Source organism: Vicugna pacos, chromosome 14, assembly GCF_048564905.1.
Source record: "Vicugna pacos chromosome 14, VicPac4, whole genome shotgun sequence".
In the NCBI taxonomy this organism is placed as follows: domain Eukaryota; kingdom Metazoa; phylum Chordata; class Mammalia; order Artiodactyla; family Camelidae; genus Vicugna; species Vicugna pacos.
The window spans coordinates 7898181-7925018 of record NC_133000.1 but is presented as its reverse complement, the minus strand read 5'-3'; the positions used below and the strand labels follow the sequence as shown (position 1 = coordinate 7925018).

The 26838-nt window shown below is 44.4% G+C and overlaps 1 protein-coding gene and 2 long non-coding RNA genes across 14 annotated transcripts in view; 1 reads left to right on the top strand and 2 right to left on the bottom strand.

Moving 5' to 3' along the window:
* STARD13 (StAR related lipid transfer domain containing 13) overlaps positions 1-26838 on the top strand; it is a 451023-nt gene that overhangs the window by 412286 nt on the left and 11899 nt on the right. For 10 of the 11 annotated variants that reach the window (XM_072976109.1, XM_072976110.1, XM_072976108.1 and 7 more), the window contains 5 exons: positions 3378-3441; positions 13181-14583; positions 15636-15809; positions 16946-17105; positions 24636-24834. In XM_072976109.1, coding sequence (XP_072832210.1) covers positions 3378-3441; positions 13181-14583; positions 15636-15809; positions 16946-17105; positions 24636-24834 — 2000 coding nt within the window. Of the gene's footprint in view, positions 1-152; positions 257-3377; positions 3442-13180; positions 14584-15635; positions 15810-16945; positions 17106-24635; positions 24835-26838 lie in introns of those variants that run through there. The other variant, XM_072976116.1, reaches the window with a different exon arrangement.
* Positions 14783-20020, bottom strand: LOC140701094 (uncharacterized). Of its 2 annotated transcripts, XR_012079925.1 has the most exons (4): positions 19661-20020; positions 17236-17294; positions 16158-16246; positions 14783-16042 (listed from the first exon to the last, which is right to left on the bottom strand). It is a non-coding gene; the product is annotated as an uncharacterized lncRNA (long non-coding RNA). The 2 variants fall into 2 exon arrangements; XR_012079926.1 differs by lacking the exon at positions 17236-17294.
* Positions 20774-23469, bottom strand: LOC140701095 (uncharacterized). Its single transcript, XR_012079927.1, has 3 exons — positions 22910-23469; positions 22238-22362; positions 20774-20966 (listed from the first exon to the last, which is right to left on the bottom strand). It is a non-coding gene; the product is annotated as an uncharacterized lncRNA (long non-coding RNA).

The following is a 26838-nucleotide window of genomic DNA, read 5'->3' as shown; positions in this document are numbered from 1 at the left end:
AAGCAAAGTTATGAACAGTAATAAAACTAACACATTGTTAATTTTATATTACATATCACCTTATACCTATGTAAGAATAGACTAGTGTCTACATGGTTTTTATGCATTCATGACATACCTTTTTCTTAATTTTTTTGATATTTCTAGGCTAAGCAATTCATCTGTGAGTTTTTTCAAGTTGTTGCAAATCTCAAAAAATTGTCCAATATATTTATTGAAAAAAATGTGCATGTAAGTGGACCTACATAGTTCAAAGGTATGTTGTTCAAAGGTCAACTGTATATAATTTATTTCATATACCACTCTTAGCTCTTAGGTAGAGGCATTAACACATGTGGAACTGGCCAAAGAAACAGGCTGTCAGTTATAGGAGCAAAGACCAAGAACCTGCAGAAGACAGCTTCAGACTGGATGATCAGCTTCTAATCCATACCTGCCTCACATTTGACACTAATGGATGTCTAGTGAGTGAGTAAACTGGAGATGGCTGAAAATGAGGACAGTCGTCAAATATTTTGAAGTAAATGAATGACACAATAAAAAATTGAGAACTGGAACTGGTTTCAATGTGAAGCATTGGAAACCAATTTGAGAGGCTGTTGCCTGACTCTCAGTAAAAGATGAGACGGGACTGAGTAGGACCAAGGAGAGGCAAGACTTCAAAGACACCATGGAGGTATAATTGACAGGACTTGGTGATCAGATGAGTGTAGATCTTGAAGAAGAGTCTCAAGATGACTCCGTTTTCTAGTTTGTGTGGCCTAGTGGTGATGCTCTTAATCAAGACAAGGCTCTAAATTGGAAAAGTAGGTTTTGAAGAGACTATAATGAGTTCAGGTTTGACAGGTGAGTCTGAAGGGCCAGCAGGACCCCACACATGGAAGAGACTAGTGGGTCATTAGAAATGTAGCCCTGGAGCTCAGATGAGGTGTCTGGACTAGAAAACGAGGATGGGCATCATCAGAGTGTAGTTTATTTTGAGATGAGATCTCTCATTATGCACATGCAGTAAAACAAGCAAGAAGTACAGTCTGAATCCTAAAAAACATTAATAGTTAAGGTGCAAGTATTGCCTGGTGATAGGAAGGAGACAGTGTTTAGAGAGATGAGAGAATTCATAATATTAGATGCCAAAGACTAGAAGAATTTCAACGAGTGGTGAGTGCAAATTAGTGTCCTTAGCTCTGAATAGATCTTTGCTAGAAGGAAACTACAGGATTCGGTGATTTAAAAGGTCATTGGTCAAAACTGGAAAGAGCCCAATATCTAGCTGGTAAGCCAATTATATGTCTTCATTAGGGATATTGGATACTACTCGGCAATTAAAAGGAATGATGATTCCTGCCATACTCAACCACACAAGTTAATCTCAAAAGCATTGTGGTGAGTGAGAAAAGCCAGACACACAAAAATACTGTACAATCCCATTTATATGATGACTAAGAACTGGCAAAACCAATCTATGAATAATGGAAATCAGAAAGAGGCTGTTCCTGGGAGTGGTGAGGAGGTGGGGAATGACAGTAAAGGAGCACAAAAGAACTTTCTGACGTCAAGAAATCTTATTTACCTTGTTCGAGGGTAATTTCAGTTGCCAAAACTGAAAACTTAAGATCTATGCATAACTAGAATAGAAGGAAAGAAAGAAAGAAAGAAAGAAAGAAAGAAAGAAAGAGAGAAAGAAAGAAAGAGAGGAAGAAAGAAAGAGAGGAAGAAAGAAAGAGAGGAAGGAAGAAAGAGAGGAAGGAAAGGAAGAAAGGGAGAGAGAAAGGAAGGAAGAAAAGAGAGAGAGAGGGAGGGAGGGAGGAAGGAAGGAGGGAATAAATAAAGGAAGAAAAGGAAAACAAAGGTCATCGGTCAAAGATGGGAGATTTTACATCTGAATTTTCTGCTTCTAAATTCCTACTAATTTACAGAGAGATGTTTCTTTAGAAAGGCAAATGTCCATACAGAGAGAGAGATCACAATTACAAAACTTTCAAAGCAGAAAAACAGAAATATGTAGTAGAGGACGTGGCAAGCCCAAAAAACAAAATGTAAGTGGTCAGTGGAGGAAGTCATGAAATAACTCAATTTTCACTACAGAAATCCTAAAAATCAAAAATGTGAAGTGAGATTGAAGGTGAGCAAAAAGAAGAGGGTTGATTGAAATTCTATTTCAAGTAGGTAGAGCCCTTGATCCACTCCCCTGTCTGTATCTGGCTGACTTCACTCCCTAACCATCAGAGAGTTTGCTGAGGTGAGAGGAAATAAATGAGGTATCCAAGTCCCAGGTGAAGTGGTGGATGTTGAAATAAAAAACATGATAAAGGGTTAGCTTTGAAAAAGAATAAGAACATCTCTCTCTCTCTCTCTCCCCCCTCTCTTTTTTTTTTTTTTTTGATGATGAAGGAAAGAATTGTTAAAAGAATTAGTGACTGAAGCTGTATTTTCTCATTGGCACTGGTGGCTAAGTCATCTGTTGAGGGACTGGGATCTTTCTCATGATCTGAGAATGGATGCTGACCAGAGACGGGAAAGATGAAATAAATGCTGTGCAGCAGTTTGAGGAGCCCAGCTGAGGGAGAATTTCAAAATTTATGTATTAGTCAGCACAGGCGGCCATAACGAAATACCGCAGACTGGGGTGTCTTAAACAACAGAGGTTTATTTTCTCACAATTCTAGAGGCTGGAAAGTCCGAGATCAAGGTGTCAGCAGGGCTCGGTTCCTGGTAGGGACTCTTCCTGGCTTGCAGACAACCACCTTCTTGCTGTGTCCACCCACAGAGGACTGAGAAAGGGAGAGCTCTGGTGTCTCTTCCTTCACAGACATTAATCCTATTGGATCAGAGCTCCGCCTTATGACTTCATTTCATCTTAATTACTTCTTACTCCATATACTATCATATTGGGGTTTGGGGCTTCAGTGTATGAGATTTGGGAGGGCAATTCAGTCCATGGCATCTATAATTCAACACTGTAATGTGAGTAATTTTCCCACTTGTACAGCAGGAGAGGAGGTGGTAGAGTTGATCCAAGTTTGGGGATTAGCAGGAGAGACTGGGTAGAAGGTCACGGTGGCAGATGAATTGAGGGGCTGGGGAAAGTATGGCTAAACTGACGGCCCGTGGGTTCCAAAAACAGGGGAAAGGGAAGCCAGGAAATGGCTGGAAAGGGGCAGGGGTTTCTAGGCCTCACGGAACGTTGCCTGAGGTCTGGAGCCTGGAGAACCGATGGGAACCCTTTACCCATATGCCTTCTGTGAGCGCAGTCCTTTCTCGGGACGTGATTGGTTGTTTCTGCACTTTCAGCTTGGCAATGTATGAGAACTATCAAACTGGAAAGAAGATTGAGATTCATTAGTGGTAGCAATCATCACATTTTTCTTTCTTTTCAGACGACTCAATACGTTGAACAAGTGTGCCTCAATGAAACTTGATGTGAACTTCCAAAGGAAAAAGGTAGGTGTCTACACCTTACTAAGGCTGTGGCTACACCAATAAAAGAAGCTTGCATTCACAGATGAAAAACAAAGCAAAGTTCTGAAATGCCTGACCATCTATGTTTGTTCTCCAAGTACCCCATCTTGTCAGAACCATCGTGAGCAAGCCCGTTATAAACCTAGGCTGACGTCTGCTTGTCTCACTGTTTCATTCTGCTGTAGTTTTTATCAGAGCGTTCACATGAAGATATAAAAGTGCCTTAGCTGTTTGCGGTAATCCTTCAGGGGTTTGTTAGTTGTCAGTATCCACTCCATGTCAGACTCAAAGTCTCCACCGTGATTCGCAGAGTAAGAGAACACAGCAAAGAATCCTCGGGGCCAGGCCAGGTGTTTTCTGCTTCGTTTTCTTCCTGTGCCTTTTGTCTCAAGGGCAGCTCAGGATGCGTTCATGCTCAGGCAGGGTCCTTTCATCGTGGTGGAGGGGCGGAGGGCGAGGGTAAGAACAGGATTCGCAAGCTGCCCCTTCTCCCACCATCCTCCCCCCAGCACTGTCCTCTAGTCACGGGGCATGTTCTTCAGTTTTATGAGCCACCTGCTCCCTCCCTCTCCTAGCATGTGCTCTTCTCTCCGTGGAGACTGGAGACTTCAGGTCTGAAATAAAGCCGTACTTCACCGAGCACTTACTGCTTCCCGGGAGCTGGGTTATGGCATTTAATCCCTTGCGACAGGGCTCCTCTGTTTTCTAGAGAAGGAAAGTAAAACCTGGACAGGTTAAGTCCCCGCTCATGATCTTCCAGCCAGTGGAGGCGCGCGCTTCCAACCTCAGGTGTGTCTCACTCCAAAGCCGAGGCCCCTGACCACTGCGCTGAGGACCTCTCTTTCTCGCTGAACTGATCCTTTTAGGAAACTCAGAATTAAGAGCGTTTACTGCTTTTTTCATTTCACATCTCCAGTAGGTAACAAGTCAAGCTTCAATATATTTTGAAAAAGCAGAGAAAACATCTCTCAGTCAAAAGAAAGTGTTCTTTATTCTGGTACACAGAGAAGTCATTACAGCCCATGGATTTTAAGTCGCTCCTGGGTAACCTAATCTTTAAAAATAACTTTAACCTGAATTTCTGCTCTAAAATCGCACCCAAAAAAAGTGCAAATGAATTTTGGTTGACCTCACCTTCAAAACAATTTGGGGTTTGAGGTAGGAACCAAAGATTTAAGCTAGGGAAGTAAAGCGGTGAAAAACAATACCCAGAGACATATTAAAACATGAGCAATTTGTCCAGGCCGAAGATAAATTAAAAATGTGGGAATAAACGTCCCAACAGCTGTCTGGCTGAATAGACCCCTTGAGAGGCATACATTCTGTTTGAAGCAGGAGGGTCAGCTGTTGTTCTGGTTGTAACACATGGTTCTTATTAAACCCAGTGCAGCCATGCCTGTGTGGCTGGTCTGCACAGCACAGTTTTCAACCAAGTGGTATTGTTGGATTCTTGCCTCTTGACCAGCCTTCAGAACCCACACGTGAGACGGGCTTGAGTAACGCTTGTTAGGCCCTCTGCGTCACCTTCCCAGAAGCACCTCCGCGAACTGCTCACTGCAGTGTTCTCGTGTTCATTTACTCTGTATGCTGAGGAGCGGCGCACACCCTCACAGCCCCTGCTTAGCTCCAGGCCCTACAGATGCGTGCCCTTGAATAAAATGTGGCTTTTCACATTGTAATCTGGGGACCCGTGGCCTGAATTTTGAAATTAATAAATCCAGTGGGTGATCTCCACCCACTTGTGACCCAGCCCCTCTGGGGCTGTGGTCTAAGCCCCTACGCGGGAGACCCTGGTGGTGGCATGTGTTCCGTGCCCCTTCCACAAGTCATAGGCTCGTCGTTTTTTTTACTACAGAAAAATACAAAAAATAAATACAGGCTGGGACTAAGCCAAATGATCACAAATAGAAAGTGAAACTTGAGAACCAAGCACCCCAGGAAGCTTCAACCAACTTTGGAATTCGTTTGTTTGGAAAGGAAAAAAAAAAAAAAAAGACAGTAGCATTTCCTTTGGGTATGTCCCCATTTTAATCAACCCAAGAGATAGAAATATAATGCTCATCTCTAATCCTCAGGGGCCCAGACATGTTTAATTCTGCAGAATGTCATCCCCAGATGGCTTAACCATCCACGGCCACAGTCATTCTTCTCCCTTCAGGGCCACTGGGCCTCTGAAGGGCTGTGTGTGCCCACTTAGCTCTCTGTGGTGTGGCTGGCAAACTCTCCCAGTTCCTGCTCTCTGCCAGGTGCTCTTCCTCCTCCAACACTAACCCCCTGTCACAGATGCAGAAATCACAGGGAAGCTCAGTAACTTGCCCAAAGCCAAGCAGAAACAGCAGAGGCGGGATCTGAACCCAGCTATTCTGTCCACAAACTGCCCCACCCCACCCCACCCCCACCGACCTTTCAGAGGTATTCAGACATATTGACATGAGCTTCTGGCCCTTGGCCTAAGACCTGGAAGTGTTTCCTCACCGATGCATACAATTACGTAGTTTATTGTTGTTTTTAGGAAAGGGATGTTTCTTGCCAGCCCTACTCAAGTCCACAGTTTATTTAATGTCATCATGGAAATTTATCTCTGGATCTCTTGTAGTGAATGAGTCATGAATCTCATTGCTTGGCTTTGAATTTGGTTCTCCTTTGATTTTTTTTTTTAACTCTGAAGGGTTTGGTGGGTTGACCTAAGCCAGAAAAGAAAAAGTCCACAAATAGATGAGGATGGTGAATTTGGCCTCATTCATACTTAGTTAGGTGTGCATTTTTGTTGTCCATCAAATGCCACTTATAAAGCACCAGGAGAAACAAAATCACACCTGCCTCCCACAAGGTAGTGCCTTACCATTGTGCAGAAGAGAAAAGTGGTCCTTTAAAGATTTGAGATTATGTTCCCTGTGAGAGTCAGGTGGAGAGGAGTGTCCTCAGTCATGGCCCCCAGCTCACTGGAAGACTTACTAAACCCCCACCAGGAGGCATTTCCAGGAAGCCTGAGATCAGCAGATGCGCCTCTGGCTTCCAGCTCCTCCCCGTGCAGCGCTGAAAGTGGCATGTCCCTTCCAAGCTTGTGAACAGGAGGGCTTGGCCACTCCCTCCAGGTCACGTTAATGGAAGATACGCTAAATTTCCATCCAACTATGGGTTAGCCTCCTCTTACAGCTGGAAGAAAGAGCGGCTTCAAAAAGAAAGTTCTGGTTAAAGTTATAGTTTTAATAAAGCTCTCTGAAATCATGACCAAAGGTGGAAAACAACACAGAAACCATGACTAATCACCGGCTTGCAGCCGGCACCTCCTGGCCCAGATGCCAGATGCCCAGGGCATGTCAAAGGAGCTGCAGCTGTCGTCCAGGGGCCAGGCTCCGCCTCCCCCTCCCCCTCCCCCGCACAGCCTTTCCCAACCCCAATGTCCCACCAAACAAGACACGTCCTGGCAGTCCCAAATAGCAGAGTCAAGGGAGAGAAGTTACATTTTGTTCTATCATTCACTTGGTTGGAGAGTATGAAAACCGTCTTAAATTGAAGACTGATGCATGTGAATGTCCTAGAACAATAGGATCTTTGAGTTAGACGAGACCTTCAGTCATCTTTTCCAGCCTCTCGTCCACTTCAGGATGTACTTTTACAGCAACTCTCACAATTCACTCAGCCTCTGTTTATAAACATCTAGACATGAGTTCACTGTGTTGCAAGGCAATATATTTTTTCCTAATTACTAGAAGTCTTCCATATGATAAACTAAATGCTGACTTGATGTAAACTTGCCCATCTTTTCTCCGAAGAAGCAAAGAATATGGATTTCTCCTTTCTTTAGACTAGGGGTCCGCAAATTACTGTTCCTGTTTTTGTAAAAAAAAAAAAAAAAAAAAAAGTTGTATTAAAACAAAGCCACACTTATTCTTTTGGCTACAAAGGCAGGGTTGAGAAGTTGTAACAGACTGTATGGTCCGTAACTCTAAAAGATTTACCATCTGACCCTTTACAAAATGTTTCCTGACTTCAGCTCAACCTCAAACAAAGTTTCTCAAACTATGATGAATGACTGATTTTTTTTTTAATTTCCAGTCTGCCACTGATCAAGGTATTTTTGTAAAATTCACTACAATGATTAGAAATATGAAATGATAAAAGGTTATAGAAAATACAAACCTAAATGTTTTATTAAACTCTACAGATACAAAATTGCATTCCAATAAATATAATTGGAACAAATATAACAGGAAATAGAAAAGTATTACAAAAAAAGTTCTTTTTTTATTAAAAGTTTATATTTAGGCAATTAATATGAAGAATCACAATTGCACTTTAAACTCTTTTGTTGTTCAGCTGTCAGAACTAAACCAAAAGTTTAGTTTGAAATAGCAATTCCTCATATTAAATGTCTTTATGAACGTTTCAAACACTATGAGTATTCATGACGGAGTTTTTTTGTTTGTTATCTAATTTAGGTTAGATTGACAACACTACTCACAGGGGAAAATATGCATCTGAAATGTTTGTTTGTTTTAATACTAGTCATAAAGAAACTAGTCTCACAGAATTTGTTGACTGGAATCAAAGAAGAATTTTTTACAGTAATTTTTTAAAGTTTTGGCTAATCTTTTTTACCTTTTATTCAAAATGAAGTCATGGTCTAGTTTCAAAATTCATCTTCAATCCTTCATCACTAGCCAATTCCTACAATTTTCTTTCTGTAAAACACTGGATCCTGTACATTGTACGCTTTGGATTATGTTGGGTAAACTAATCTTGAAATGTCATACTTTGTAACTTGGACCTACTACACACAACTCCTAAGCTGGTCTCAACCCTATTCAGTAAGACAGATCCACTGATCATGAACTTGATAGCGCAGCCTTGCCAAATGATGACAGTTTTAATGCTTCCTCTCAATGTCTGAACTTATCTCACTGAAGACTGGTAAGTTTGGGGACTGGCAGCCCCTCGATCGCACTTCTAGTAGCACTGCTTAGAGTTTCTTATTTCTATACAAAATTATTAATTCTTTCAGTTATCCCTCATAGGGGGTTGTGGTGTTTAGATCCTCGGCCATCTTGATTATTTTTCTCTAGAAATACATCCCATTCAATGTGCTCCTTAAAATGCAGCCCGTTACTCTTGATATACATGACCCGTGCAGAACACGGTAGGGCTGAGATCCAGGCTTCTGGTCAGGCATCCCAAGGTGGCTGTCTTAGTTTGGCAGCCACGTCACCCAGTTAAGTCATATTAATCTTAAATCTGCTACCATTCTTAAAGGCTATTAATAGAGATGAAGTCTGTTCCATCCTGCATGTCCTATGATAGACTTGTGAAGTTCAGGTCCTTATATGTTACTTCATGAAATTTCATCGTATTAACAGGTCATCCTTCAATTTTGTTAGGATCTTCATGTATCTCAATATCACTATTGTCTAACAACAATAATTACTTTTGTCTTGCACTTTTTAAGATTTATCTGGCATTTTCACATGTAATTTCATCTGCTTGTGATACACACCGTGCCAGATGTTTATTGTTATCACTTCCATTTTACAGCTGAGAGAATAAAATCTGAAAGAGGGGGTCTTGCTCAAGATCCCTTCGTGAATAACCTCATGCCATCTTCACATTTGAATTCTTCACATATGAATTCTTCTGACTCATTCAGGTTGTTCCTAAAACAGACATCACCTGAAGGCATCTCCCAGAGACCTCTCCCTCAGTTGCCTTCAGTCTTTTGATCACACTCTGATGGAGTTACTCAACTAGCTACTAACAAAACGCCCCATAGCCTCCAGCGTTGCCGTCTTGACCACAGAAGTATCGTGAGAGCCTTTTGTCAGTTCCTGGCTGAAATCCAGACACTCCCTGTCCAGAGTATTTCCATGGGTTACCAAGCCATGGAGATAGGAGAATAAGATTAGTTTGGTGTGTCCTTTTCTCATAAACACATCTGACTCCTACAGATTTCCACTTTGCATTTCTAAATACTCAAAAACTAATTTATTAGCCTCAAAAAAATATCAAACAGATGAAATCTGATAATCTCTTAAACAATCAGTACACCTTCACAATCATGACTGGGGAATCTGCCATATGCCCGCTCGTCCCTTGGGTGCTGAGTGTGTACAAACAATAAAACTCTAGCACAGCCTGCTTTTCGTGCTGTGGATCATGGCCCGTTGGTGGGTTGTCAGATGAATTTGGTGGGTTGCAAACAACATTTTTTTTTAAATGAAATAGATTAAACTAGAATATAAAACATCAGAGGACAAAGATAATGCTGATAACATGAATTTGTTTGTTTGCTTGTTTATTTAGCTTTAGCGTAATTTGTATGTATGCTTTGAGTTGTGACAGAAAACGTATTTTCTTATCAGTAGCTAGTATGTTCCATATACTATTCTAAGTGCTGTATATGGATCACTTTCTTCTTTCCCTCCTAGTCTTATTGAGATATAATTGACATAGCACTGTATAAGTTTAAAGTGTACAGCATGATTTGACTTACATACATCATGATTACCCCAATAAGTTTATTGAAAATCCATCATCCCATATAGATACAATGAAGCAATAGGAAAAAAGTGTTTTTTCTTGTGATGAGAACTCTTAGGATTTATGCTCCTAACATCATTCATATATAACATATAGCAGTGTTAATTGCATTTACCATGTTGCGCATTGCATCCCTAGTACTTATTTATCGTGTAACTGAAAAATGTGTTTCTTACTGTGTGTCAGTCTCAGTAGTTTCAAAAATCCTGCAGTAGTGGGAAGAACAGACACAGAAGCACGTCAGCACCCCCGGGACATCCTGTGATAGCTGTGTGCACAGAGCGCTAAAGGAGATGGGTGTTTTTTCTTTTGTCTCTGTTTTATTTTTGTTTTTTATTCCTTTGGTTTTTGTTTGTTTGTTTTGGTTCAATCAACCTAAATATTGCAAAATTTCCCTGAACTGTTTGCCTTTTTTTCCAAGAGTTTACCACATTTTCATATGCCTTGGTTGGGTTGTAAATATCTTTTTGCCCAGAGCTAGTATAATAAACTCTTAGAGCCTAGCAGACAGGGGCAGGCTTTCCATCCCCAGACCGCAGTGCCCAGGTTGGCATCTTTTCTAAACCAACATAAAGAAGTCCTTATCCCCCCAGTATGTGGTTTGCTAGGATCAGTAACCAAGTTTGGGCTCGCTTTAGAGAGCTCATTGGAGCCAACACTAAATATTGTAGTTTCTATTTTAAAATATCTATATTTTCTTTAAAAACATATCCTTTTGCCTTCTCAGAAACTATTTGCTAAAAGGCTTTTTCAGAATTCTTACTTAATATCGACTTCTCCTCACCAGCTTCCTGAAATGCGACATGAAGATCCAATAAACTCCGTATCACCGTACCTGATATTTAAATGGCGCAGATGTCAGGAGTCATTGTCTCAATCACAGGGAAAGAACAAGTAGCAGACGCTACAAAGAAAGTATATTTTTGAATTGTCATCCTAGAGTCTTGCTTTTTTCCATTTGTTCAACTTTTAAACTCTTTCACCAAAGTTTTCTACAACTCTTTTAAAACTCAAAGCCAGTTTCCCACTGTGCTCCCAGAGCTGTGGAAGTCTCTGTGAGTGCAATGGCTTTCTACTTTCTTCCACCTGCTACTTGAAAGTTTGAATTTATCACTTACAAGGTCCAACTCACGTGAATCTAGATTTTCAAGGAAGAAGCAAGAATGGGAAGATCCCACATTTACTGATTGAGCATCTGGTTTTTTTTTTTTTCCCTTAAAAACAATATTTTGCAAAATTCAGAGAAGTTAAGGTGGATGCCAGATGTGTAAAAGGATAGATCAGCAGTACAGGCGGTACACGAGCGACTGAACGAACACTGGAACATTACAAACGAACAGATGCTCCTCAGTGAGCAATGAGGAAATGCATTGCTTCATTTAATCCCCTCAGCAAACCTAAGTGGCAGGGCCTATTTTTGGTCCCTTTTCATAAATGATAGAAACTTACTTTGGACAGATAAGCAACTTGCATTTAGTCACCTAAGTCTAACTGGTACCACTAGCACTTGGAACCAGGTCTTAGAACCAGATGCCAAAGTAAAATAAAATCAAGTTAAATTCATTTAATTAACAACAACAAAATATTGAGCGTTACTATGTGCTTGGCATTGGGGAGAATATAAATATGAATAAAACGCAGAAACACGGGCCCTGTTCTTGATAAGCTTACTTACAACAGTTGAGAGTGGGTGCTTGTGAATGAGTTTAAGTTAGCGTTATAATAAGTGCTACAATAAAGAGCTAAACCAGATGTTATAGGAGCTCAGGGGGAAGTACAGTCTTCGTCTTGGGGCCGTCAGGAAAGGCTTCCAAAGAGGCACATGAGCTGAGTACCCCAGAATGGTCAGGGACCAGGGAAGGACGGTCTCAGCAGTGGGGACCATGAATACCTTTTAGGCTCTTAATCCTGTGACAGAGCCTGATGTTGGGGCACAGTTGACAGGGAACAGAATGCAGGCAAATTAGGAGGAAAAGCTGAAATAAGAAAAGTACACTGCAATCAGGTTGAAGGAACTTTAAACGCCATACTAAAGATTTAGAGAGGCTAAGAGAAACTGAAGGCTTCTAAGCTGGGAAATTGTATGACCGTATTTGGATTACACTGTGGAAAGCTGTTTAGATGGGGAAGGTGCCGGAGACAAGATTCTGGCCAGGGTGTTACTGTAATAGACCCAGAGAGGTGCCAAGGGCCTGCACTAGGGAATGGGAGTGAAGATATGAATGAAAGAGCAGATCAGAGAATCATTTCAGAGTGGGGTCTTGGTAATGTGCACGGTGAGGAGGAGGAAGGAGTCGATGATTCAGTTCATCCCAGGAGGAAATTATTTATATGTCAAGGTCTATGCTGGGCTGGAGGGATTTGCAAAGATAAACAAGGCCATCTCTGGCCTCAGGGAACCCAGACTCTCCTCTCTCAGGCGCTACAAATTCAGGCAGAACCCAGACAAGCAAGATAAATGTGTGAGGTGCAGTGCATATGGCAGGCCAAAGCCATGGGGCCACGGCACCCAGACACACGTGTCCTGCCGAAGGCACTCCAGAATTGATTAAAAACAAGACGGCTGGCCCCACAGCTCAGGCGGGACTGGACTCTCCTCCACTGGGGTCTCTAGAACAGCTCCCAAGTTTCTACTTCCAGGAATTCAGAGATAATTTTGCTGTTAACGTATACAGGGAACATATGATAAGCATCAAGTTTGGGAGACCAAGGAGTGTGAGCTTCGAGGTATACTGACTGTGAGGTTCTGAAGAGAGGAGCTGGAGTATATGGTCCCTGGGCTCCGTGAAAAGGTTTCAGGAAAGAAGTAAGTGCCTTTTATGGCAGGATGAAGTTTCTGTGCGAAAAGGGAAACTGCAGGTGTTTTATATTTAGCCTGTGTAGTCAGATGGTAATTACATCCTCTTTGTAATCAGTCAGGGAAGCTTCTTAGAGAGGAAGGAAGGAAAACTAAAGGGAGAGAGCTTGGCAGGTTGAGAAGGGATCCTCCAGCCAGTAGGAAGGAAGACGGTGCGCAGGGCAGTCGAGAGGGTGGAGGGACCCTGCAAAGGTGCCCAGGGAGCCCGGAGAGCACGCGAGAAAGGGAGGAGAGAGGAAAAGGAGGCGGGGGTCCCGTGCCCATGCTGACCTCGATCGCAGTCGCCATCCCAGCCACCTCCAAGCACGCCTTCTCCTTGATGTCTTCCAGGGTGACGACTCCGATGAGGAAGACCTCTGCCTCAGCAACAAATGGACTTTCCAAAGAACCAGCCGCCGGTGGTCTCGCGTGGACGACCTCCACGCGCTCTTTCCCGGAGGGGACAGAAACGGGTCGTCGGGAGACATTAGGATGAGAAACACGACCAGCAGTGAAAGCGTCCTCACCGACCTGAGCGAGCCCGAGGTCTGCTCCATTCACAGCGAAAGCAGCGGAGGCAGCGACGGCCGCGGCCAGCCGGGCGGCCAGGGCACCGGCCGGGAGGGGTTCGACTGCCCCGGGCGGCCCTGCGCCGACGGCCCGGCCATGCTGGATGCGGCGCTGGGCGGCGGCAGCCTCCCGCAGTCCCCCAGAGACCTTCTCCACCACCCTCTCCACCCAAAGAATGAGAAGCCCGCCAGGACCAGAGCCAAATCGTTTCTGAAGCGCATGGAAACGCTGCGAGGGAAAGGAGCGCAGGGAAGGCATAAGGGGTCGGGGCGGACCGGGGGCCTGGTGATCAGCGGGCCGGTGCTGCAGCAGGAGCCCGAGTCCTTCAAGGCCATGCAGTGCGTCCAAATCCCAAATGGCCATCTCCAGAGCTCGTCCCCTGACGCCAGCAAAAAAGGGCTCTCTGGCTCCAGCAAATGGAGTGGGGAGAGCAGCCCGTCGGAAAACAGCAGTAGTGGGGTGAGCACGCCTGGCCTCAAGGAACGGAGGTGCCAGGAAACCCACAAGCGTGGGGGCATGTACTTAGAAGACCTGGACGTGCTGGCGGGGACAGCACTGCGGGCCGCAGGTGACCAAAACCACCACGCACAGGAGTTTCATTCCCAAGAGAACTTGGTGGTGCATATTCCCAAGGATCACAAGCCAGGAACGTTCCCCAAGGCGCTCTCTATCGAAAGCCTCTCGCCAATGGACAATAGCAGCGAGGTTAACTGGAGGACTGGGAGCATCTCCCTGGGCAGACAGCCGGGCCCCGGGGCCAGGGAGCCCAGGCTCATGGCGTCCTGCCACAGAGCCAGCCGAGTTAGCATCTACGACAACGTCCCCGGCTCCCACCTGTACGCCAGCACCGGAGACCTTTTGGACTTGGAGAAGGACGATCTCTTCCCTCACTTGGATGACATTCTGCATCATGTCAATGGGCTCCAAGAGGTAGTGGATGACTGGTCAAAAAACGTGTTGCCTGAGCTGCAGACACAAAATGCGCTGGCTGGAGAAGCTGGCTTCTGCGCATTCACGTCTCCCAATCAGATCACCTTAGAGTTCGAAGGCAACTCCGTCTCCGAAGGTCGGACGACTCCCAGTGATATGGAAAGAGATGGAGCATCTCTTAATGAGTCCGAAGCCACTGGGGTCAGAGAAAGGAGGGACTCTGGAGTGGGGGCCTCTCTGACCAGGCCAAACAGGTTGGTGGCATGACTTTGTGATATGATGTTTAATCCATTTAGTAATAATTATGGTCTGTTTACTTAGCAAACATTTATAGAGCACCTTCTAAATACTTGACACCATTCTAAGTGATATACATGGTGGGGAATTATTTGAACACTAGTGTGTCTTTTGTACAGATATTGTGGTGATTGAATCCATGTTAACTCACATTCATTAATTCAATCTTGGCTTTATTCAAAAAAACTTCGAACTTCTTACATGCAGAGCACTGTGCTGGGTGCCGTCGGGCATCACTGACAACCAGGCCCAGTGCCTGTTCACACATGCTTCCCGTGACCTTGCAAAACGTCTCTACCCCAACCTTTAAACTTTATAAAAATTCTATGAGAAACTTCTGAGATCTAAGGTGTATACTTCATAAGTTTATATTGGCTTTAAAATGCCGATTACAAATACGTAAAAGCAGTTTTACAAAGACCCTTTCAGAAGCACCTGAGACAAACGGCCCTGGAAGGGCCTAACCAGTAGGAACAGTCCCGTCTGCGCCGCTGGGTTGTCGCTGAGGCGGTGATGGGGCTCACGGATGTGTCATCACTTCACCAGTGCTTCCTCCATGCCTGTCACCTGCAGGCTCCATCTCAACACCAAGGGAGAGTCAGAGCATGGAGACAGGATGGTAGTGTGACAGTATTTTATAGTTCCCAAAGGTCTGAGGTCTCGCTCACTTTCTCTCTCTCTCTCTGTGTCTGCCACACACACACACAGTCTCAGCTGCTTTCAACACTTTGGGAACAAATTTCAGAATAAATCAACAAATAAAACTTATTATTTCACTTTCTTAAGCCTCCTAGTGAAACAGATAATGACTTTTCCCAAATTTATCAGACTTGGGAAAAATAGCTTCTTATGTTGATTCTGTGCATTTGTGTCTTCTGTTCCATGGGCTTTGTGATTTTCTTGGCTCGGAAACTATTTTGATTAGCTCCTTACAAGTTAGTAACATCCTGTGTTTTGCGATAACGCATCCCCTTTGTGACTGGCTTCTCTGACGGTCTTTCCGGTAAAGGCGACTCCGGTGGAACAGCTTCCAGCTCTCACACCAGCCTCAGGCGTCCACGGCGTCGCCCCACATCAGCAGCCAGACGGCCGGCCAGCTGAACCTGCTCCAGCGCTTCTCGCTGCTCCGCCTCACGGCCATCATGGAGAAGCACTCGCTGCCCAACAAGCACGGCTGGGCCTGGTGCGTAGCCCCGCCCCCGGGAGGGGGCGTCGGTCCCGGGCTCGGTGCGCGCGACGAAGTTTCTTCCCCATTTACTTCCCCATTTCTGAAGAGTTCGTTCTTTGCCTTCACTGCCCACCTCCTGAGACGAATGTCCAGAGTGCTGCCTTACTGCCCGCCCTGGGTGTGATGGAGCCTGCAGGAAGCTCGCCTTATTTGTAGCTCTCTGTCGGCTTCCAGGGAAAGCAGTCAGGCTCCAAGAAGGGAAAAAGACAAGCAAAGGGTCATTAGTTGTGAACAGAGACCTTAAAAATAAACTTGCCATTAAGTAATTCTGGCAGTTTGCAAAGAAACATCTGTTCCTCGTACCTTCTGGTCCAATGCAGAGCTCAACACTGAGAGCATTGCTTCATTCAGAGAGCACTGAATTCCTCACGTACATTTCTGCTTTTATTTCACTGGCAAATAAAAACAAGAATATGCACTAAACCTTTGGAATAGGAATTGACAAAAGTGTATCTTGCTTGCAACTTGAATGTGAACCTATTTTAGATGATTTGGTGGATTTGGAAAAATATAAAATGTGTCATTAATTACCCTGTGTTATACGTTATGCATATAGAAGAATCAGCAATGCTTTTATAAAAATATTTTAGCAAGTTATAAACTGCATGGTTAAATCAACATGTGCTTGTGTATTAAAATCTCCTTTAAAGGGTAGAACCAGTTCTAGAAAAGTCAGGACATAGTCAAGGAATGTGTTTTATCTTCTCTCCCCTCCTTACTCCCCCAACTCCAACCACATTTCTTCTTCTTGATGTATTTTTTTCAATTTGTCTTTTTTTTTTTCTTGTTGGGGATTTTTAAGTGTTCGTCACTTGAGAAGTGTGTCCATCACAATTAAATTGGAAAGTCAAACACTTGACTTGAAAACAGGGCCATAAATCCATTCTGCTAACGTGAATCATGCCTTTTAATAGTCAGAGGCCCAGGGCACACGATTAATCCGTGTAACAGGATTAATCGAGGGAGAAATGTTGGATTCCCCCGTGCCTGTGGGATATTCCAACAAAAACTCAGCTTCCCTCTTGCTTTCACAGCCTCTCCCCACAGTGTGCTCCACGAGGCGTGCATGACCTGGTTTCTGTGAATTCTAGGGCAGTTCCAAAGTTCATGAAGAGGATGAAAGTTCCTGATTACAGAGACAAGGCTGTCTTTGGCGTTCCTCTCATCGTTCACGTCCAGAGAACAGGGCAGCCCCTGCCGCAGAGTATCCAGCAGGCACTGAGGTACCTCCGCAGCAACTGCCTGGATCAGGTAGGGGCGTAACTCCCAGGCACGGGCGGGGGTGTGTGCAGTGCCAGGCAGAGCCAGATCTGTCGGGTCCAGACCAGACGTGCCTCTCCAGAAATAAAGGGCACTGTGATATTTGTAGGTCAGTACTTACTTTGTCGAGCTCTGTCAGGATGTTTCCTCATTGGCGGCTTGAAGGGTACCCTGGAGTGACTGCAGAAAGTGACTGTTAAAACTTTCTACCTGTGATGGCTGAGTTGTGTTCCCCAGAAACTGGGAGTTAACCTATATACTGTGTTTCCTTTCTAATTATTGTCTCAATGCCACCACTGATTTCACAGCATTCTTTTACCCCTGTTTTATTTATTTTTTAAACGATCTAGGTCTTTACATCTCCCTTTATTAATTTTCTTTTGAAATAGCACAATGACTGTGAAAACTTTCAGCAAAAAAATTTATTTAGATCTTTTTTAAGTATGTAAGTATGAAAATAATATCAGCTGAATTAAATTTTCCCTCCTCTTGTGGAGTTGATTAAAAAGCTCAAGCTAAACAAAATACTTGGAGATCATTTTCTGTCTCCAGGACTGTTTGGGGACTAGCACAATGGTGGGCTGTGACTGGCCCAGAGTACAGCCCATCCTGTAATTAACCAGGCCAAGCCTTTGCTCCCCTGAATTAACACTCATTAGTTTCTCTATTAGACATTCCGTCCCAAATAAAAGCCGTATTTCCGCTTGATAAATTGCAACCTTGAGTAGCGGGGGGGTATTTTTAGGCAACTATTCTATAATGGCTTTTGTTCCTCATACTCTTTAAAACCATGTGAAGAATCAATGCCCATCTAAGATTATTTGCACTTTTCATTGATTTACCCTTGGCCTTGGGCTCAGTGGACAGGAATGAGCTAAGCTATGCGAACTCATGAGCTGATGCTCGTCTCTACCCCGTGCTAAGATCACACTTAGAATCAGGATGGTCTCCTGATGAATCAGATACCAGTTTTCGGTGGAGAAGAATAAAAGTAACTTCATTTGATGCTATCGTTGATTGAACTAAATATATTATGCCCTTTTCCCTTCCCACTCCTGGTTTAGATAATGCCCCTACATATATATTTTCATATTTAGATGTTATGCTGAGGGTAAGAGTGGTTGCTCTTCTGACAGCTTCTTTGCTTGAGAACTGGCCTTGGTGGCCTGCCTATTATATCTCAGAAAGAAGGGCAACAGACCACTTGTCAAAAACTAACTGCTCATCTTCGGCAGATGCCCCAGCATTAACTGACTTGTGAGTAACATCCCAGCAGAGCGATCCAATGAATCTGGTTACTTAAGCATTCATTTTTTATTTATTTATGTTTTTAATTTTAACACTTTTATCAAAAGCACACATTAATCAAAGGTAGATGGTCTATAGGTATTTTACTGAGAAAACTTTTCGGAGGGGTGGGCTCAGTGACTATTTGGAAATACCCACCCCAGTTAATCTCTTTTGCAAGCCTAAAAGTACTACAACCGTGCCCTTTGACATAGGACCTCGTGGCTCTAATTATACTTCTCTTGGTTTGTTAGTAGACCCAAGATTGTGTTTTGTGGAGGGTAGCCTTTTATTCAGACGTTTGTCCAAGCTTCTCCATCTTCGTAAGGGTATATGCGACTCATCTCCCCTCTCGGCTGATTTCTCTTAGAGTCTTTGTCTCTGCCTTTTACCAAGCATGGAAAATACTCTGTTCCAAACATTCTAATGAATGGCCAGCTAATGCTTATCAGCACAAGCTCTATTGAGAGAAAACAGTGTTTGCTCAGGAATGCCTAGTCAGTGCTGTCCTCCTATGCCATTACTTCCATAATAATTACCTTCCTTGAGTGCCCAGCGTGTTTCAGGGATCATGTAAGTGTTCTGCGTCCGTTGCCTCATTTAATCCCATATCCACCCTGGGCAGGGTGAGCCCCCAGGTGGCAGTGGTGGAGTGAACACTTGCTGGAAAATCTGTCTCCAGAGTCCAAGTTTTTAATCACTGCCCTCCACTGCCACCCATTAGAACTGCTTGTCCCGGGTGTACGGGGTGGGTCAGGCCATCTCCAGCACTGAGGGACACTCTGACAAGTGGCCCTAAACAAGTCGCTGATGGGCCCGCTGTCGGGATTTTGTTGATGATGTCCATCATTATATCATGTAGTGTCTTTTCTGTAAGAATGAAAGGATTTTTTCTCCGGCCCCAGCACCTGGAAGCACTGTTGTTTTTGGATAACTGCTCTGTATCTTATATTCGGTACACCAGACTCATTCAGCTGGATATGTTTTCCTCTCTATTGGCTGCTAGAATTATTGAAGCCAAATGCATGTTCTGTCCGTAGTAAATATATATAACTTTTTGACATAACTTTTATGTAGGAACCTCATTCCTAGTTGCCACTATCCTTTTCTATCTTTATTTTCCTTTTGCTCTGATTTCTCATCTATTAGCTTTAATTTAATTGCATCTTATTGTATTTTATAGATCACTGTAAGTCACCTTGAATTCTTTCTTGAACAAGGTTGGGTATAAATGAGTAGTAATACACTGCTCCACTCACCACGTAGTCTTTATATGGAAAGGAAACCAGTCATGCCCCCTGTGGATTCTGAATGTGTATCACCAGCATTACCACTGTTATCGGGTCCAGGCTCCTGTTTGAAGCAAAAGCCATATGAACAGAGAGAAGGCTAGTGGGCACCAAAGCCTCCTCCAGCCCTACTCGCTGGCTTATTCCCAGTCTCCACTTCAGGTCTAGAACTACGTTTTAAATCTGGAAGAACGCCACACTGAAAAACAGTATGCTGGCTAAGCTTTACAGGAAAGACTCATTTCGTGGACATGAATAAGGACTTGGGATTAACAGACACATTCTACTATATATAAGGTAGTAAACAACAAGGCCCTACTGTCTAGCACAGGGAACTATATTCAATATCTTGTAATAACTAACCTATAATGGAAAAGAATCTGAAAAATAATATATATATGTATGTATATAAAACTGAATCACTTTACTGTACACCTGAAACTAACACAACACTGTAAATCAGCTGTACTTCAATTTTTAAAAAAAATACTGATTCTAAATGTAACCACAATGGACAAGGTAACCCTTCTCTTGCATCTGTCAGAAGAAAGACTCTGTAAGATGTCCAAGGGACTTGAGGCACTGCACACCCGCAGGGCCTCCACCTTGTAGCCCCTCCCCTTCATCAGCACAGAGTGTGGGGAGCATGCAGGGGCCCCCTCTCTGGTCTCTGCAAAGGAGGAAGGCAGTAGTAGAAAGGAACAAGGGAAAACTAGAAAAACGTACTAAGAATTGAAGACAGTCAGGCTCACGTGGAAGACTGTCCTAGAGATTTAAGAGTGAACTTGAGCGAATAAAAGCTAATGGATCAGAAAAGAAAGAGGGACAGGAATAACACAGAAGGAGCAGACACACACCAGACGAGTGTTCTTCCTTTCCTGACAGCACCACCTTTGAACTGAGGACTCAGGTCTGCACAGGATCTTGAGCTCTCAGCCCCAGGATCACGTAAGACCAGGGCTCTCAGAATACCCCACGTCTAAACCACTTTGACTGGCTTCTCTGCTGCCTCCCTTCATGTGGTGCCCTCGAACCCCCACCCAAGACTGTCCCAAGGCTCAGCCCCCATCCCAGGGAGGGAGGCTTCCTGCGATGAGTCCAGCCCCTTTCCCCCGTGCTGAGTGTTCTTCTCAAACGCCAGCATTGAGCACAGACAGCTGAAGACAGCCCGACCTTGCCTTGAAACAGGGCCACCGTTTCACCTCCTACACGCCCAAGTGCAGAACGGCTTGTACACGATGAAACACGGTGTGTCCGTTTTCGCCCTGGCAGCTGGCTGTGGATGAAATAAAGGAGTTCAGCCTTCAATTATGAACGTTTGTATTCAGACGCAGCAGTGTGTGAGAGGAGCCGGGCTTTGCTGGCTGCGCTTTTATTTCTGCCCTAAATCAGCTGCACAGAAGGATAGGTTATTCCCAGCTCCTGATGAATATGAAGTCACTGCCGTGCGAGGCTAAACCTGCAAGGCTCCAAATAAGAACCTGCCGCATACTGTTCTACGGACCTTCCTCCGGAAGAAAACCAACCTTTCTTCATTAGCGGAGCACATTTCTCAAGAGGAAATGCAAGTCCTGATAAACGTCATTAAGTGCTGAAAGGATTAGCATCAACAGGATGCCGAGGAGATTTAATATTATTTAGATGAAATTTGAATTCTAATGCAGCCCTCATGCCCGGCCTCTCCTTCTAATGCTGCAGTAAGTTTTAAAAGCCCAATTATGCTGGGAAGACACTTCATACTCAATACAAGTGTCCTCGAGCCACTGCCTGTTCCATCTCTTTCCCCGCTGCCCACCTGGGATAAGATGAGTGATGCTCCGGGGCCCATCTTTTTAAATTATACCTAAGTCCTTGCTTTTTGAAAGCTGGGTTTTTGGGTGGAAGACAAAGAAGAAAGGAAAGCTAGTCCAAAGGGACACTCATCACTCATTCTTTTACCTTTCTAATGAGAGATTCTGTGCCAGAGGGGGTGTTGGCGCTGCTGTCACAAGTACCCAAGCAAGCCCTGCTGGGTCATTTGTAGGGCCTCGTGCAAAATGAGATCTCGTGTGTATAGATCATTGAGGCTTTCCAAACGTTACGCGCAGAGCATTAAGCCAAGTGTGGGGCCCCCTGTGGCAGCCCAGGTCACCTGCCCACCACTGACAGATGCGGAAGCAGATGAAAGCCGTTTCTCACATCCTTTGACTTCCTCACAATGAAACTGCCTCCCACCGGGTGTGATGACAACAGTGCCCTTAAAAGAAATGGACTTTAAAATGGTTTCTTCAGTCCTCCACCTTTTACTTAGGGGAAAAAAATTAGCTAAAAATGCAGATTTTATCACTGCTTTGAAAGCTTTTTGAAGCAAACATGCTGAGTGGCAATCACGTGTGCCCCCACTTGGTTGTTCTGGGGGGGTGGGTAGGATCAGCTCTTCTCTCTGGACCCAGGACCTCTCCTTCGTTAGAAGAAGCGTCTACTTACTATGTCCAAGGAGCTTTCCCCTGCAAGGAACAGAGGCCCCGTCCCCAGACGGCTTAAGCACTCAGAAATTCCTGTGCTCACATGACAAGAAGGCAGGAAGTAGCGTGGTTCCAGGGTTAGTCCTTATATCAGTTCGGTGACATTTTTGAAGGCTGGGGTTCTCACCACCTCTCCCTTCTGCCATCCTCAGCTCCTGGATCTGGAATCTGATTTCAGACCACCTTTATTAGTCTGAGGGAAAAATTTCCTTTGGCTCTGCCAACAAAAATCCACAGAACCCACAGATATTTCCCACGTCCCTTGGAAGATAAGGGTGGGACGGGAAGGTTATTGTCAGAATCCGAGGCAGAACAAACAAATACCTGACAACCCTCTGGACATCCTGTGAGATCTAAGTTAGAACAGGCAGCTCGGAGCCTGCAGCTGGAGAGCTCCAGACACGTGTAAAATAATTAAAATAACAATATTTGCTGAAACTAGAAAGAAACTTGGAAAGAGAACAGTGCAAAGAAAACGTCGCTGGGATGTGTGTGCCTGCACATCACTGTGCGTCCAGAATTAAAGCCAGCAAGACACAGCTGACAAGAGAGGGATCTGGTTCTGCGATGTGCACAAAAACACCGTCTGCTTTGTTCTTACAGAACCCGATCAATAGTTCTCCGCCGGTAACAAAAGTAATAGCAGGGATTCTCAAACGGAATAATACCAGCTCACACGAGGATAAGTGTGTGTGAGTCACACTGAGGAGCTCACCTCTGGGGCACTTGGCTCCTGAGAACGCCCGTGCAGCCCAGCGCCGTGTCAGGGTCCACCCAGCCTCAGTCGCACTGCGATAATCGCTCATTGGACATCTTGGATTTTCCCTTTGACAGCACATGCTTCCTCCTCATGCCTTTTGATGAAATTTAGAGTAGTTGCCAGGAGAGAAATGTTCTTTAGATTCTTCTTGGCAACGTTCTGCATTTTCTAGACATTCCAAACTTTAAGAATAAAAAAGCAGTTAATGTTTTAAGTGACACTACGCGCAAATACCCTGCTCTGTGAAATTAGGGTGGTAAGCCTTGGAATGCAAAGAAGTATTGTTAAGGATCCTGTCTGTACTGCCACAGAAAGGAGCAGTGCGTGATTGCGCCTGCGATCCATAGCTGACGCATACAAAACCCTAGCATTCTCTAATTACTTGGAATTCTTCCCTTGCTGTTACTGCAATTTAAAAGAATTCAGGCTGCTCTCTGTTTATAGCAACAACCGACAGAGCTCTCCTCGGGCACCTGAACTTGGGCCGGGGCCAGCTGGGCACACGGGGCAGCCAGGGGGCGTGTGTCCAGGTGTCAGGAGGAGGGGCGGCGCCGGCTCCAGAGGGCGCTGCCCACCTCTGACCACCGCGGCTGCGCCACCGCGCTGCGTGGAAGGGGGCCAAGCAGTGCGCCCCCTCGGAATGGAAGAGCGGAGGCTGAGCGCTGAAGGACCGAGTTTTGAGCAACTCGACGCCCCGCAGGCATTTAAAAATAGCAGACGTGCTAATTCACTCTAAGCCTGGGCTCCCAGAGAAGCGCGGTTCGTTTCGGATGGTGGCAGGTCCACAGTGGGGCGAGCCCGCAGCAGGACCCGGAAACCACTGCGGGAACCTCCCTCCCCTAGCGCTCTGCTCCCCCTTGATTGTGCCTGCTGGGGGCAATTCCCACGGCGCCTCGTTGCTGCATTTATCTGTCAAGTAGAGGCAGAGTCTAAGCCTAAGGATGGAAAAGGCACAGGACGGTGTCTTGAAGTCTGCAGAAAAGGCCCTCGGGAATCCCTCTCACCAGGGCCCTAGCTTATACACATGATAACTAACCCCGCGGAGGAGCAAGTGCCCGGCATCTCCGAGGCACATACCGGGCGAATCCAAGATGCACAAGCGTGTGAGACTTTCAGGCAAAATACCTGCTTATGATATTATTCTGTTTCATGAGCATAGTCCCTATAAAGCTGTCCCTCAGAGGGGCACTGGATGTGGTTACTCGTCTGGGATCCACCAAACCTTGCATTGACCAAACCTTCTCAAAACTCGCATTCAAGTGTGAGCACGAGAGGGCGGGGAATTTTGTCCCATCTGCTCACTAATGACTCCTAGCAAGTCTAAGTCTGCCTGATTATAGGGGTACTTAATCGCTTCTTGTTAAATAAATGAATAAAATAATAACGTCTACCGTGTTACAAGGCTTGACAGGTTACAAAGCACGATCACATACAGTTTCTCAAGAGCCCTGTAAGGGGCGGGGATGCTATTTTCATTTTCATTTGGTGGGAGAGGAAGTCTGTGTTCACCTGCTGCCCAAAGCAGCTAGATTAGTCATTTACAATTTACTAGCTCAGATACAGTTCCAACCCATGGAGTCCTGTCCCCTTGCCTTCTCATCCCCCCCAAGGTGCTTGGCGCAGGAAGAAAACATCTGGGGCAAAGGCGGCCTCACTGACATGTCCCTGTGGCTTGTTTCAGGTGGGTCTTTTTCGAAAATCAGGCGTGAAGTCGCGAATCCATGCCTTACGTCAGATGAATGAGAACTTCCCCGAGAACGTCAGCTACGAGGACCAGTCCGCTTACGACGTGGCCGATATGGTGAAACAGTTCTTCCGGGACCTCCCCGAGCCGCTCTTCACCAACAAGCTCAGCGAGACCTTCCTCCACATCTATCAGTGTAAGTGCGGGCCATGCAGGTCCGTGTTCTCAAGCACATCTGTCAGCCCGAGAAACAACTGTCGATGGAATTTTAATTATACGAGTACTACAGGAATCCATAAAGAGATACATAAAAGTTGTAACTCTACGCTCCTCTCCAGAAGTAAACTTTGTTCACGGTTTGCTATGGAGATCTCCAAGCTATATTTTGTGCGTTTGAAAATAACTTTTTGACTTCAGAATCTTCCTTCTCAATAGGGTTTTGTGTTAAGTTATAAAACTAACTTTCACTGTACTTTTAATAAATTTAAAATGAAAAGGAAAAACAATAGAATATATTTTCTATCTAGATTTATTTAAAAGAAAGCATTTCCTTGGGATATATGAAATCCAAAAGTGTTAAAATGACTAGAAATAAAAGGCAAATTTATTTTAATAAAATGTATTTTAATTGGTGAAAAATAAGCAAAACAAAACAAGTCTTAAGTTTAATTCAACTAATTTATGTTTTCACTTGGAACTTTGTAAGTGATGTGAAAGTGATAATTCTCAGCAAAGGCCCTGTAATTAATCATTGAAAATAGCACTTATTGATTAAAGTGGGTATCCTGCTAAAGACAGTTGCAAAGAGGGGTATCAGAAGTTAACTCGTGACTCTTCTGGCTATACGGGTATGTTTATGAAGTTGTCCCTCAGCACCGCGTGGGATTGGTTCTAGGACCTGCCGAGGATGCTCGGGTCCCATGGTTGGTTCTCCGTGTTCCCAGTTCTGCATCTGAGGATTCAGCCAAGCTCGAATTACAAACAAAACACAGGATTCACGGTTTGTTGAATCCACAAATTCAAGACCCAAGTATAGGAAGGGCCGACTGTGTACTTATTGAAAAAAATCCGCCTGTTAAGTAAACCCGTGCAGTTCAAACCCATGTTGTTCGAGGGTCAGCTGTAAATATTTAATGGTCCAAGCCTCAGTTCTTTAGAAAAAAGCAATTGGCCTGAGGACTTCTGAGATTTTCCACAACATATGCATGAAGTAGACCTTGACATGGAATTGATCCAACTCGAAGAAGACTCCTGCTATAGAGAATTCTGCAATAAATGTGTTTCAAGAGTCTACAATATTGCAGATTCAAAAAGGATTATAACAAGTACCACTTGTTAAAACAGGATAAAGTGGTGACCCACTAAATAAATATTTTGTCAAAGTGAATAGGTTAAGTTAAATTAACGATACATGTTGCTGGAGCCAGGGAATTCCTGATGTTTCTGCCATAAGAGGCTGAGCTGCATTTTTCAATTAAATCTCCCTTTTGGTTTGGAAGTAGCATATGTGAGTCTTTACATTTAATCAGTTCTCAGGTTAAGGTTGACACTAGTCCGAGGTTAAAGCCAGATTATTTCCATGAGATAAATGCTTTTAGCCCTCTGTGAGACTCAAAAGCAAAAAAAAACAAAAAAAAAACAAAAAAAAAACCCCAAAACCAAACACCAGATCAAATCAGGGTTTATTTTAGCTGAGCAAACATTTACTGAGTTCCTCTTGTGTCTGGGCACTGTGCTGCATGCACTGCAGAGCATGTGGGTGGGTAAGGCTTTCTCTGTGCTCTTGAGGATTTTACAGTTGAGGGAGACGAGGCATGCACGTTAGTGACTGCAGTACAACAAGATGGGAGAAACTCCAGGAGAAGGTTACAAAGAAAACGCAAGGGGGTTGAGATGAGGCATGAGGATGCGATCGAGAACTGACAGCTGAAGGCTGAGCATGTGAGGAACACGTGCTGAGTGAAGCCGTGAGCACGCACGTGTGTCAGGAGATGGTAGTGTGTCTGTCTGGCTTGCAAGAAGGGTAACTGTCCAGTGCAGCACCAGGTGACTCCAAAATATTAGACTCGGGCCGTACGAATCAAGTGGCAATGAATATTAGGGCAAAGAGTTTACATTTGATTCATTAATCATTGGGGAGCTCGTGCATGTTGTGGAGGGGGTTACCAGTTACAATGCTCTTGGTTGTAAAGACAGAACC